General features: G+C 51.9%; 1 protein-coding gene across 7 annotated transcripts in view; it reads right to left on the minus strand.

Moving 5' to 3' along the window:
• The window catches only part of EXOC6B (exocyst complex component 6B), a 294,380-nt gene that overhangs the window by 91,753 nt on the left and 188,621 nt on the right, over positions 1 to 14,006 (minus strand). For 4 of the 7 annotated variants that reach the window (XM_066997041.1, XM_048045623.2, XM_066997042.1 and 1 more), the window contains one exon: positions 11,036 to 11,065. The exons of 2 other annotated variants lie outside the window; for them this stretch is intronic. In XM_066997041.1, the coding sequence (XP_066853142.1) occupies positions 11,036 to 11,065 (30 nt within the window). Of the gene's footprint in view, positions 1 to 6,669; positions 8,401 to 11,035; positions 11,066 to 14,006 lie in introns of those variants that run through there. One more of the 7 variants, XM_048045632.2, reaches the window with a different exon arrangement.

Raw genomic sequence — 14,006 nt, forward strand, 5'->3', positions numbered from 1 at the left:
GGGCTCAGACCCCTGCTAATTACCACCATGACTTTTGCAAGCGCGTGGTGCAACCGCTGGCACTCCCAAAGGCTCTTCCCATGCCGGCATCCTAAGAAGTCGCAGGGCTATGTCGTGATCCTGCTCCACAGCGAGCTGCAAAATGAGCTCAGCCCGCACGCGGTTCAGAAATGCTTCAGCTTCCTCGGTGCGCTGGTACCCCACGCTCAGGAAGGCTTTATCTGAAATGCAAGATGTGCTTTGGAGAGGAAGCCAGAGGAAGGGTGCAACCAGAACCTGAAGCACGTCTTCAGGCAGCACTGCTGGGCCGGGCGGGTGCAGGAGCCCTGGCACAGGCTGCCCAGAGCAGAGAAGGGGAAAAAATAACCCCTTGAAGCTCATTTACAAACTCAACAGAAAACCAAAGAGCTCTGAATCACAAGAAGTAATTCAGGAAAACCTCCGTAGCATCAGCTGCTCACTCGAGACCTTTGCAAACCTCACCAGAGTTGAACTGGGTTTGCACGGGGGAGACCTGGGCTGGGGGTGAAAGTCTGCAGAGCTCAGTGGCCAAGACACCCCAATGCCTGCCCACCCACCCCGTTGATCTTAAACACGATCCAGTGGCCAGCAAAATAAAGCAATTCTCCTCCTCCTGAGCACAGAAGTAACAACCAGGGGCTTTCTCTAGACGAGAATCACTCTGTTTTTCCACCTAGGAATCCCTCTGTCCACTGCCTTTGGTGCAATTTGCAGCCGGGGTTTCCGTGACGCCTCTGAAGGTGACGCTGTCCTCCCTGTCCCCCCCAGGGCTTCCTCCAGGCACAGGGGTGTCAGACCCAAGGAGGCCACTTGTGGCCGTGCCAGTGAACGAAGCAGCGGAGCCAAACCTCTCGATGCCCTCCCCAAGAGGTAAGCCAAGGGGCGCCTACTGGAGCACGCTGGTATGGGCAACTCTCCTCGGACCCCACCGAGCCCTGCAGAGTCAATCACGGTGCAGGAAATCAGCCATGAAATCATCTCATTTCAGCTGCATTTCATCCTCGGGCAGCAGCTGAAACCCTTCGGGTTCCCAGGAGGCAGAGCAGCCACGGTGGGGAAGGTCAGCGCGGAGCCGGCACCGCTCACGGTAGCGCGTTTGTTTGAAAATAGCAAATATGTTAACAATTAGGGAAGGGCAAAGCTGAAAGGCTGCCTTGTTAATTAAGGAACTTGCTATCAAAGGACTCATTAAAAGCTACTGAAACGGAATGGTTGTTAAAATAAATACCCATTAATCTTAGCGTGCAATCAGGAACGGGCTGCCGCTACCTACCTCGCTGCGGGGCGCGGGGGCTCCCCGGCGCGCACCTACCGCTGCCGGCAGAGCCACGGCCGCCGTGCAAGCTGGCATCAGCCCCCGGCCCCCAGGAGACCCGAGGGGCCCCAGCCCAGCGCCCGCAGCACCTCTGCTGAGCGAGGACCTGCCGCTGCCTCTCGTTTTTCCCTCATCCGAAATTTTGTGCAACGTGGCCGTCGGAATGCGCACAGAAGTCCGATTGTCGCGCCGAGAGCGCTCCCACCAACCCGCCAGCGAATTAATGCAACGTTTCCATGAAAAACAAAGCCTGACAGGTTTCAAATGGTCTCAGAGTTTCCTTTTTTTTTTTTTTATTAAGAGCAGAATTTCTTTTTAATCTGCACCAAGCATCAAGACTGGTTTGATTAACTACACTGGGACATGCAAATCCATACGCTTCAGACAACAGAAAATCGGGGGAAAAAAGAAATGAAATCCTCAATATTAAGTTTCTACTGTGTTATAAACAACACAACTCATCCCAGTAATTTTTTTTTTGTTGTTTTCTTTTCCAATTCGTAATGCGATACCGGCAGAATATTTCACGGAAGTGGCAAGTGATGCTGTTATAATGAGCAAGCATTCAGCAACATCAAACCTCTAAGAAATGACAACAGAAAGGTGAAGTCCCTTTTCCTGGCTATTTAATGACTATCTTGTCACTGTTCTTGTGTTCCGCCTGCTTTTAACTTTTTATTGGCTCAATCTAAACTGTTGCCACCAGGCAGCTCCTCACCATGGTAAATACGCTGGGAGCTGGCGGGCCAGAATCGCCGTGAGCTGGGTTTTCCTTCTGTAGAGGTAAATCGAGTTATCTCAATGAGCTTGGAGATCTGTTGGGTACCTGACGGAGGGATCAATAGGTACAGGACAAAGCTCAGACCAGAACGAACCCTGAGCCTACCGCCCCTGAGAATAAGGCCAGCAGACACCTTTTGCACAGGCGTGGATGAAGACCTCAAATGCTGCAAGACTGCAAACGCAGAAGCGATTTCCTCGTGCCCCAGTGCCCCCCTGATACCTCTGGACTGCCCTTTCTGCCAGCAGCACCAGAGCTCCAAACTTCACTAAGCTGTGGCAAAATCCATAAATCAGCTCTGCTGACAGCCAGGGGAGAGCTCCCTGCCTTGCCTTTGCCACCCTGATCCGCCAGGTTCTTAACAGCACCCGGATTCGTCCTTACTGTTGTTTTTTAAAGGAAAAATTGTTCAGCAGTCACTGAAGATGGCAAAAAGAAATCCCAAACCCATATCCAGACATGTTAACACTTCACAAAAAGTCAAAACGAATGTACGTTGAGTACTTCTGCAGTTTTAAGAATTTTTCTTAAAAACGAAATGAAAAACGTGCTATTTATTGTACAGAAATCCACTCTCAATTCTGACCAAATATTTACTGTCATTTTGTTGTTGTTGTGGGTCTGCACCCGACATCTTTCAAATAAACATGACCATGCCCAGGACGAAGAGGGCCAGGAGCAATGGATGCATCTGATGGTGCTGAGGGGAGAGACAAGGGCCGAAGGAACATGGCCCAGACCAGAGCTCACACCTCCGGACCTGCAGGACGGCACCGCGGGGACCTGGCCACGGAGGGAAAAGAGGCAGCGGGGCTGCCTAAACTGACGTCCCTTTTGCACTGACCTGGGAGCACAGAGGATTTTGAGCGAAACAGGAAAGAAACTTCTGCCCTGGTACTGAAAAGAGCTAAGATGCCGATCTTGAGAACCGCAGGTTCTTGAGAACTGCACCTAAACCAAACCCAGATTAGGGCACAAGAAGGGAAAAGGCTCAGAACCATGGTCTCCGATTCCCCCTCAGCAATATTTAGGGTTTCCTCCTTCCACGCCCCATGCGCTGAGGACGTGTACCTCATGCACCATACGGCAACGCCTGCAGTTGGAAGCCCAAGTCCATCCTGCACAGCCAGCAGGAGCTTACTCGCTCATGCCGTTAAGCAGCTTGCGTTCACAACACATTTGCCTGTACGATATTCACAAAAATCCATCCCTGAGAGGATCGGCTTCAAACTAGGTATCGAGAGAGCCTCCCATTTTGTACAAAAGCCCAGCACCTGTTGTGAACGGAGGAGCTCAGCTCCGCAGACATCCCCAATGCCACTGCACAGTGCCCAGCACTCCACGGCACCCAGCAGCACGTTTACAAATGCCAGCACTTGCAGAAAGATCTGCTTTCCTGCCCTCTTTACACCATTAGCTCTATTGACATGGCTAAAGATTTGTTTCGCAGCACCCTTAGCAAGCAGGGACAATCAGTTTTTCCTCCCCAAATGGTTTGCGTTACGGAAAGAGGAGGAGAGCAGGTCGGTTCGTGGCGTGCAGCAGGGCTGAGCCCCGTCACGTTGCGTTAGTGTGAGCGTGTGGGGCACGAGGGGACGGATGTGCGAGGGTCAGGGGCTGCTCGCTGACTGCAGGCACCGCCAAGCCCTGGATTTAATCTCCTGCCCCATGAAGTCACCCCAGGAGCTACGCACTGAGGCCTGCGTGTTGACCGTGGGCTTGGCTAAAGGCGACTGGCACCAAGCTGCAAAGTGCTCAGCTGAAGCCTCTCTGGGTTTGGAAGCTACCAAGGAAAACCAAAAAAAAACCAAGGAAAACCAACAAAAAAAAAAAAAAAAACAACAAAAAACAAGGGAACCCAAGCACCAGGAGAAGGCGGCGGCGAGCACTGCTTGGCGCCGGGGCTCTGAGCACGGAGCAACGCCTGCCGGGGAAGAGGATGCGCCTTGGTCCTCCATCAGGTCCTTCACGTTACTGGGGGAGGTAAAACCAGAGGTTTTCTGGTGCCCAAATTTGCGAAATGAGAAGAAAAGAAGAAAGAAGATTGCCCACGTGCTTCTGTGAAGAGGGCATTTTGGGTTCAAAGCACAACCGGGCCCTTTGGTGCCAACAACCTCGCGTACAGAGCCCCCGGGTCCATCCTGCTGCTCGTGGGGCCAGGCACCAGGAAGGCCTCCTCCTCCCCGGGGTCTGCCACGGCCAAAATGACAGAGGGAAGGACGGCTTCTGCTTTAGGAGAGGTCCTCGCCCTGCACAGGGCAGGCTGCGGCCCTTCTTCGCCCCGCACACTTCAATGCCTGGCTGGGAGGAGTTTAAACCCGGAAAGGTTTCGTGGCTTGTGGGAGAAGCTTCGTTGCCATCAGCGGGTCAGGAGGTTTAAGCTGAATGTCACCACCAAGACACCGCCGTACCCTCTTCTGATGGAAACCGGGGATTTTTGTCCCTAGCACCTAACAGCCTGGCTCACGAGACACCTTTCCTCCAGAAAGTCTCAGATTCACCTGAGTGAACCCACAAGAGCCTTAAAGCGATGCCAACAAGCAGAGCTTCGAGTGGAATTGGTCGTGGGCAAAGATCTGCTGCCCTCGCAAGCACCTGAGGAGCCAAAAGCCGTGGCTACAGCCGAGCTGGCCGGCCACCGTGCCAGGCTGCGGGCTCACCTTGAAGCTGTGCGGAAGCAGAGGGAAAGCCTGGCTTCGAGGGGCTGTCCTCCAGAGAGATCTGAAAAATCAGCGGGGTGTCGTTTGCAGAAGTAACCATTTACCGCTTCTATTCTATTTTGAGCATTCAAGGGAAAACGTGCCGTCACAGATGGGGCTGCGAGACGGACACACGGCGAATCTGAGCTCCCAACAGAAGCTCGTGGGCAACCGGGCAAATAAAAAGGTAAACGGGGGGGAAAAAAAAGCAAATCCAGCGATTATCTTCACCACGCGGAAAATAAACCGGGCAGCCGGTTACGCTGACCACTGCGGTCCGATGCAAAACCCTTCGGGTGCCAATAAAAGAGAAAAGTCCCCAGGAGCTTGGTCTGGGGAAGATGCCCAAGGCCCACAGCTGGGAGCTGTTTGGGACGGGGCTGGGGGAGGCCCGAGGCTCCCACACAGCGCAGCACGTCGGAGGCTGATGGTCGTATATATATTTTTTCTGATTTTTTCTCTTCTTTAACCAATCCGGGATATAGGCACGGGCATGCACAGGGACATCAGATCTTTTCCCCCCGCACTTTAGCTGTGCTGTCAGAGCCAACGAGCGCCGTCCACTTTATTTATTTATTTTTTTTAAATAGGAAAATAAATAAATAGGAGGAAGGGCAGCGGGCGGGGAAGGGAAGTACCTCGGGCCGCAGCTGTTGCGGTGACCGCAGGGCAAAGTCTTTGAAGCGCTGCGGAGGCACGGAGCAGGCAGAGGCCCTTCCCTGGGCAGCTCAGCACTCTGCAGCACAGCCTCAGCCGGGGAGCTGCTAGGTGCGCGTATGCAGAAAATACACAGAAATAGAGGATTCCAAGACCCAGGTCTTTTTTCTTACAAACGCACGGCAATACCTTTTTAATTAACATCTTTTTAAAGTCTGTAGAATGGGAACTGTTGTGCACAGAGCCTGGCCCACCAGAAATGAGCAGCGCTGTCAGAGCACCCAGAGCAGCTCTCTCTGGTCTCCCGAGGTGCTTCGGAGAGCTGTGCAGGGACCTTCCCACTGCTGCAGTTCTGGGTCAGGCGCTTGACGGCGTCAAGCTTCAAGAAAAGCTAGTAATTACGTGCTTTGAACTCATCAGCCTACTTGATTTACCTGTAGATGCTCCCAATATTTGCGTACGGATCTGCTCCCAGTTCTCCCAGTGGGCTGGCGGTTCGGCAGCGCCCTGGGGCAACAAGCTCCCACTCCAAACCTGCTGCCTCCTGCTTTACGTAGCCCTCTTTTTTAAACAAGGAAAGATTAGTAAGTCACATTTACCTCCTCTACCTGCTCTCTGAATACTCACACATCCTACGTGCTGCGCTGCAAATGCCTGCCCGGCCTTGCTGTGATGAGAAACGGCACCACGAGGCAGGGAGATGTAGAGCTCGGCATGGAAGCAGCTAGCAAAACCCCAGCAAAACCCAAAACTTTTGGACAGAGCACGTCACGACAGCTAAAATCACTTCTCCTTTCCCCAAAGGTATCTCCATGCCATGGCGGGAGGGAACCCTAAACTGCATCGTACAGAACCGGGGCTTTCGGCTTGCCACAGCGTCAGCTTGGCAACCTCCCCAAAAACTAATACATTTACTTTTTTTAATGTTTTAATGTGTTTCAGCCTTAACACTGCTGCAAGCAGACTCGAGCAGCAGACCGAGAAGGGACGGGGCTGTGGATGACGCAGACTCGCTGCAGCCACGGGGACAGGGCTGCGACCTGCGGACACGCCGGGTGGGCACGGCCGCAGCGTGGTCTTGGTGCTCCTCAGTTCTCTCCCCGCACCTGGGGCACCCCAAAGGCAGGCTCCTTCACCTCTGCAAAAGGACACTGAGATCCTGCACCAAGAGGTGCCGAGGAAAAATATGAAGCTCTAACGACGGAGGCACCTCCGCGGCGGAATTAAAGCCATAAATAACCTGTGTTTAATGAGTCTCTTTATATGCACACGAGAAGTAGCCGTAATTTTTCTCGGTCCTCTTTGCGCCATGCAGCCCTCCAAGCGCTCGGCGAGGCTCTCCTGGTCCCCATGTCCACGGGGTGAGACTTTGAGTTACTTGACACAAACCAGAGCCGTGGCCCGACAATTATCAGAGAGCAAAACTGGAACGAACGAGAAAAAATAAATGACATATTTCATCCTCCTCTTTTGTGGCTTTTATTTTCTTTTGTATTCGCTTTGGGAATAACATTCTTTCCATTGGGAAGAGTCTGATTTTCCATTAAATACAAAGCAGCTGCCATTTTGGAAACAAAAAGTTGATTAAATACAGATTTTGCATTTTCTCCCTAACGTACGAAGAGCTAGAACCATGCTTATTTCTGCTGATTTATCAGGGCAAAGCATCTTCCAATTACGGCAGCAGGAAGACTTAAAAAGAGAGAGTGCTCTTGCTTCGTCTTCGCTATATACTCCTAGCAGTTGTGGTATAAATAAAAGGTGAAAGATCTCGAGGCCTGGAGAACAGCGGGCTGCGCTGCTCCTCGCCTGCAGAGCCTGCGGACGCCCCGGCACGAGGGGTTCCTCACGCTCCGAGGGCTGCAGACCCCGCACGTGGGCAGATCCCCGCTCGCTGCGATGCCCAGCGGAGGGGTCGGCGTGTTTTCCGTGACGTACGGCTGCCTGCTGGAAGTGGAACTCGTACATGACTTAAGCCCCAGATGTTGAGCAGACTGGAAAGAAGGATGAGCTCAAAACAAAAAAAAAACAAAACACAACACTCCACTTCCAGCCCAATTTTTTGTTTCCAAGCTGGGCGATCAGAGCCGATGACTGAGGAGCGGTGACCAACCCAAGAAGCACATGAAACTTCGGCTGGTTTTGCACTTTTCCAGGAACTAAATCTTACACGAAATTTCCATTGCCAATATTTACGTGTTCTAGTCGAGATAAAGAGAGAAGAAAATGAAAACTGCAAAAATGACTGCTAACTTGCGGTCGGTTTCCTTTTTTTATGTTAGCACATCAGCTTCTCCTTAGTTATTGCCATTCATGAAACGCGATGAAGAAAGGCCACAGCAGTCATGAGAAACCCAGAAGGTTCTGTATTTTTAAACGCTTTGCTTCCTTTCTCGTGCCATACCTAACCTGGGCTGCAGGATGCACGGCGAACGCCTCTCTGCGTGCCGCTGCCACCAGCCCAGCCTGCTCGAGCACTCAGCCGTGCCAGGCTCCAAATATTCCGCACAAATTCCCGATAATTCTCCGGGCAACCTCAGTCCCGGGGATCCCGGAGGAGAGGGGAAGACGAGACCGGGCTCCTGTAAGGCAGGTTGCTCTGCTGCCGAGGTGAGGCTAGGCTGGATAGCTAGGGGCTTCTGCAGCAGATGGGCATAAATTAGCATTCCTTTGCACGTTCGCTGCTTAAGAGGAGTCTTGCAAGACTTCAGGTTGCCAGTGCATGAAACCAGAGGAAAGCGTGTAATTGCAAAGTCTATTGTTTCACTTAAATTTGAGCCTAAAGGGAAAAAACATACTTTAACTTCTGCTAGGGCTGCTGGAAGGTCTGCGCTGGGCTCCGGTGCAGGAAGCAGCAGGCGTGTTCGAATTCCTCACGCCGAGGATGGATTTTCGACTGTCAAATTCCCCGTACCACACATCTGATTCTTTGTGTATGTATGTGCATGCAAAAGTAAGCATAAAATAGCTTTATAAATCTAAGTTTGTAAAATAAAATCAAAGCCGAACATGCCAAGGTGACTACTCAAAGGGAAGCAATTCCTAGGTAAGCGTGCACACCCTGGTTTAAAGGATTTATGGGACTGGGCATTTTAGCTTCAATTAATTTTCAAAGTGCTGAAAGCATACAAGAAACCATGTAATTACAAGATAACTTGGCTTACCCGGATTCTAGTTAACTAGCGCTCCTGGGTTAATCAGAGGTCAGCCTTCTCCCCAGCCAACCAAGCTAAATCCACCGTATTTGAACGCTTTGCTCCTTGCTTTAAAGCAACCATTAGTTCTTGTTTGGAGCCCTTCAGTTTTGCAAGTATTTAGGATTTCAGAGACACTTGAGAAGAGGAGGAAGGTAAGTCGCAGCCACCAGCCCACAGCCAGGCAGGCAGCACAGGACCACACAGCCATGCAGCATCGCTCCAGCCATAACCTCGTCTTCTCCCGAGCACGGCACACTCATTTTAAGGGCATTTTGCCCCACCTTTAGGGCAAACTGGTCCGAGCAACCCCTCGAGAGGGTAGGATTATCTCCGGAGAGCAGAGGAAGCGCACAGAGGATTTTGGACACTGCTCTCAGCCCCATCCATGTCTGTGTCCCAGGCAACTCACTTTTTTTTTTATTTGTTTAGTATTTGTCCGTATCTGCTACACCAAGAAACTTCCAGGATCAGCCACAACTGCTTCCCACCGGACATTTTACACGCTGCTACAATTGCTTCTTTGTGCTGCTACTTCGTGCGAGCAGATCTTTATTTTTAAATCTCTCCTAGACAGACGGACTGGTGATTTATTTCCACCAATTAATACAAACTACCAGGAGAACAAAAAATTAGAGGGGTTAAAAGGAAAATTAGAATCTGTGGCAGTTAAAAACAAAACCAACTAAGAGCAGGCCAGCAAAGTCCCACCATATAAAGGGATTACTCCATTCCTGACCCTTTCCAGGGGACCTCCAGGTATTACTTTCCATTGATTTACCTTAATGAAACTAATGCACCCCTCTCCATAGGAAGCTGACTCCATAGCTGTCTAGGCACTGGATTCAATTAAAGAAATAAATACATCTGGCTTCTAAATTGTTGAAAGTCTTGGGAAGCCAGAGGCAATGTTACTTTTTGCATCCGTCCCTCTCGCGGTACGCCCCAAGGCCACCAGGTGGGATGGCCTATGCACAAGGTGACACTCAGCATCGCCTCTGGAAACTGGTGGCCGTGGGGGGGATGCGGTGACAGAATCGCAGAGAATCACAGAATTGTAGAATTGGAATCACAGAATTGGAAAGGACCTCAAGAGATCGTTGGGTCCGACCCCCCCTGCCAAAGCAGGATACCAGGACACCGCCAGCGAGCGCGACGCATCCCTGCCCGGCGAGCCGGGAACCAAGCCGTGGCTTTGGTGGAATCTGGCCTCGGCTTGCTTTCAGCAGGCTCCTTCTTTCCAGAAATTGGCGCTGATTTCAGACCTCGATGCTGACTTAGAACCCCCCAGGTGCCCGCAGCCCGCAAGGACTCGAGGCTCGGCCATGCTCAGTTTCCAGGAAAAGGGGCGCGCGCACCCAACCGCGCCGCGACACGCCGACACCGCCGCGGCAGCCTGGCAGGCAGCTTGAGCAAAGAGCAGGGCTCAGAGGCGCAGAAGCAGAAGCTCGGAGCTCCACCACAGCACAGTTTGGGTCTCACAGCACACAACTGCATCGAGCCGCTTCGTATCGACAAGCACGAGGCGCTCGTTTGCACGTGCCTTGGCTTGCGGACACGGGAACAGGCACAACACGGCAGCTCGAGAGCACTTTGCCATCTACCCGCGGAAAAAATGCCTTAGCTTTCCTCCCGCACACGAACCAAGCAGAAATGACAACAATCAGAGGCATTCGTTGAACCAGAAGGCAGGTCCCGAAGGTCTGCTCCGCTGTCTTTTGTGCTAATTGCCCTAATCCAAATCGGCCGATAGCAACATCAAGAGCCCACGCTGCTCTCCGGAAAAATAATATTCGAACAATACCGCCGGAGGGAAGGCTTAGCAGTCCCAGCGCCGGGTTGGAGCACTTAGACCGGGAGGGAAATCCCCACGGGGCAACAGAGCCTGTCAGCTCGGAAGGGAGATATATGCTGAACAGAACCCAGGGCGCATGGGGGGATTTACAAAGGTCTTTTCTCTTTCAAGTAGGGGTTGCAAATCCCATCGTGCTTTCCCTAATAGCAGGCATTGCCCCTAATTCCTCGCACATTTAGGGATGCATGGGGGATAAAAGGAGGTAGTTAAAAGCGACGTGGTCTAAAAGCAACGATTTATCAATGCTACTGCAGTGGCACGCTTGTGTGCGACCTGTCTGCAAGGAAACCCGCTCTCCCGGCCTCCTATTTATTCTACTGATTTATCTCAGAAACTGAAAGAAAACCCATGCCTGCGTCGGCAGCAGAGGAAGGGACAAACTTCCACCCAAAGTTAATATTTTCCTTTCCTCCCTTTCGAGAGCCATGACCCCTTCTGGTTCAACTCACCCTCTAACGCTGGAGGTGCGAGCAGAGCAGCCGGCACGCGCCCGACACAGAGCCGTGTACTCACCGACATTGTAGAGTGGACATCTACATCCCCCTACAGAGGACAACACAGGGAGTTTAAGTCAAGTGCAGAAGAGAGCAAAGCAACAGCGAGCGAGGCAGAGAGGTACACATCCATCGGGCCACCTACAACCCCTCACCGCTCCGACCCAGGCACGAGCTACGGGAGGAACGAATCGCGAAGTGCCACAAGTGCCACTTTTGTTGCTGGCCCTGGTATTACGCGGGCTGCGCAACCTGGGGCAAGCCGCCAGCCCCGTGCCCCAGCTTTGCCACCTGTAAAATGGGCACGAGAGATGCCCACGGGCAGATGTCCAACCCCAGCGAGAGGCCCACAGACGTCTGCACAACTCGCTCAGCTCCTCCAAGGGCAAGGGGACGTTGTCTAAGCACAGGCTGGATTCGTGCAGATCTAAAGAACGTGTCTTTGGTGCTCGTACCATGTTTTCCTGACAGTTATTTTCCACTCAGTGAAATAAATGACCTTCCCTCCCCGTGTGGTCAAGGCTGTGGCTGGTACGGAGCTCGGGCTTGCGGTGCATTTTACCTCCGTGCACGTCTTGCCCTTTCACATATTACGCAGGATTTGGCTTTTAAAAGAAAAACATAGGTAACTGTTCTCTTTAAAAAGAAAATAAACACTTTTAAAGCTCTTTCCACCAATGCAAAATCTGCTGGGGCCAGCGTATTTATTTGCAACTGGGAAGAGATGCCAATATGGTGAATAAGGCAAAATGTTCCAGGCAGAGCGTCCGCAGCGTTTGCGCAGTTCCAGCTGAAATCTGTGCCTGCCATCTGGCAAAAATAAGCACAAAGGGGGGGGAAAAAAAAAAACAAAATCCTCCGCAGAGAGTTCCCGCTGAACTGCTCGGGACGGCGGAGGTTGGAGTTTGTTCGATCGCTGAAAGATTGCTTCCCCTTCCCGGGTCACCATCACCTCTTGACCTGCCCTGATTACCTTCCAAAGGAGGTTATCAAGATACAAGACTAACAGAGGATTAAAGGAAACTTAAAATAAAAACAAAACACACCCCTTCCCCCCTGCCCCGCTCCCCTCCCCCAGGAAAACATCCTTGCTTTGTTAACCTGACAGTTCACTGTAGGTGTTGACACAACCCTCCATCTTTGAAAAGCTTAATGTCAACAAATCAGTGTGTTTGGAGTAGCCCTGTCAATGCGATTTACATTAACTTGTCTAACAAGAAATAAAAACAACAATCAGCCATCAGAGACAAAAGGCTTTTTCAGTCATTCTTTTCAAAAGTATGATGCCGAAAATGTTCATTTTTGAGGCCGCGGCCCTTTCCTCGCTGAAAACCAGCAAACCATTTTTTTTTTAATGTTTAAAAAAAAAAAAGGGAAAAAAAAAAAGATATTTTCTTTTAAAGGAGGCCTGAGCATCCCATATTAATAAGCAGAGCAGCGGCGGCCGTAACCAACTCTCACTGGTTAACACAGGAAGAGGGCAGCCTCGAAGCCAAATGTTAATTCTGCTTTTATTTCCACCAGCATGTTATTTGCTTTGAGACATTTTGGGCACTTAGCGGAGCATTTTCGAATTGTGGCTATAAACCACCATGAAAAGCCCGTGCGGCAGCGGTATGCACCAAAGCCCCGTTAACTTCACCATGAACTTTTCACCCCCCGTCCCCGGGCTCGCCGTCCCGAAGCGAAGCTGCAGAAAGGGAAGAGGTTCTGGGGACTCCCGGGATAAGGCATTTTCTGCTGGCTTTAGGAACGGCAGCCGCCCCCCGGCACGGGCAAGCAGAAGGAGCTGCTACAAAGGCTTCTTCCCCACTTGCTCTAAGGGAAAAACCAGGAATTGCAATTCCTGCCTGGACACTCAAGGAAGAGGGGACGCTCTGTGCCGCTCCACGAGCCAGGACTAGCTTGAGTCAGGGGTACCTGTCCCTCCCCGCAATAAATACAGGAAGGATTCGGTCCTGTATCCCCCAAAGGGACACACGGCCGGAGCTTTTCGCTCGCTCAGCATCTCCCCTCCCCTCCTCTCCTCTCTCCGAATCTCTCCGAAACGCTGCCCGGGGACAGCCGGACCCTCCAAGGCCGTTTGCTGGGCCCCGCTGCGCGCTCCGAGCCTTGACCCCAGGGAGGTTTCCTGCCCACGAGCAGCCCCGGCCAACACAATGGGATTGCTCACACGTCAAGTTAAGCAACCGCCTGCATTTTTGCAGGATCAGGGCTTTCGGCTCTGCTATATTACAGGACAGAGCTTTTTGTTGCTGTAATTTTAGCACGGGAACTGCCGACATGCCCGGGCCGAGTTTCTTTGATCAGCAGGTGAAGGTTTTTTTCGGGGTAATTACTGTCGTGACAAAGGGCCGCTGAGTCGCTCACCTCCTGCCACTTAGTCATCTCCTCAGCCTGCCGCTCTCGTTCTCCCAAAAACCTGCCGCGAGGTCACAAGCGAGCAGAGAGCCCTTCGCTTTGGTTAATGGCAGAAATTCGGGGCACAAAGGCACCCGGCAGCCAGCTCGGGAAGCTGGGGGCACTTCCAAAGCAGCAGCAGCCAAGAGAACAGAGGGGCAGGCGTTGTGCAGAGACCACTTCTAGGAACAAGAGGATGCTCCACTCCCCAAGGACAGACACTGCAGTCCCTTCCCTCTCCCTGTAAGCTACCCAAGTGTGGAAATCCTATATTTTATAGCGGGAACAGGCTGCAAACACCTCAAACAGGACAGCAGCTCCTTTAGGTTGTGGTGCGTTTGGGGCTGGGTGTAGAGCAGCAGTACAGAGAAGGCCCTACCTTGCCACTGGCAATCCCACACGGACTGACAATTCGTGCTTTTTGGAGATGCTTCCTTTCCCTCTCCAAGCCCTCTCACTCCTTCCTTCCACAGAGGAAGCACATCCCGTACACTCGGTGCTTTCACAAACATCGCCTTCATTTTTCTGTCCTTTCAGACAGACGGGGGCTTTCCCACGCCTCATCTCCTACAAATCACTTCGAAACGTAC

Source organism: Anser cygnoides, chromosome 4, assembly GCF_040182565.1.
Source record: "Anser cygnoides isolate HZ-2024a breed goose chromosome 4, Taihu_goose_T2T_genome, whole genome shotgun sequence".
In the NCBI taxonomy this organism is placed as follows: domain Eukaryota; kingdom Metazoa; phylum Chordata; class Aves; order Anseriformes; family Anatidae; genus Anser; species Anser cygnoides.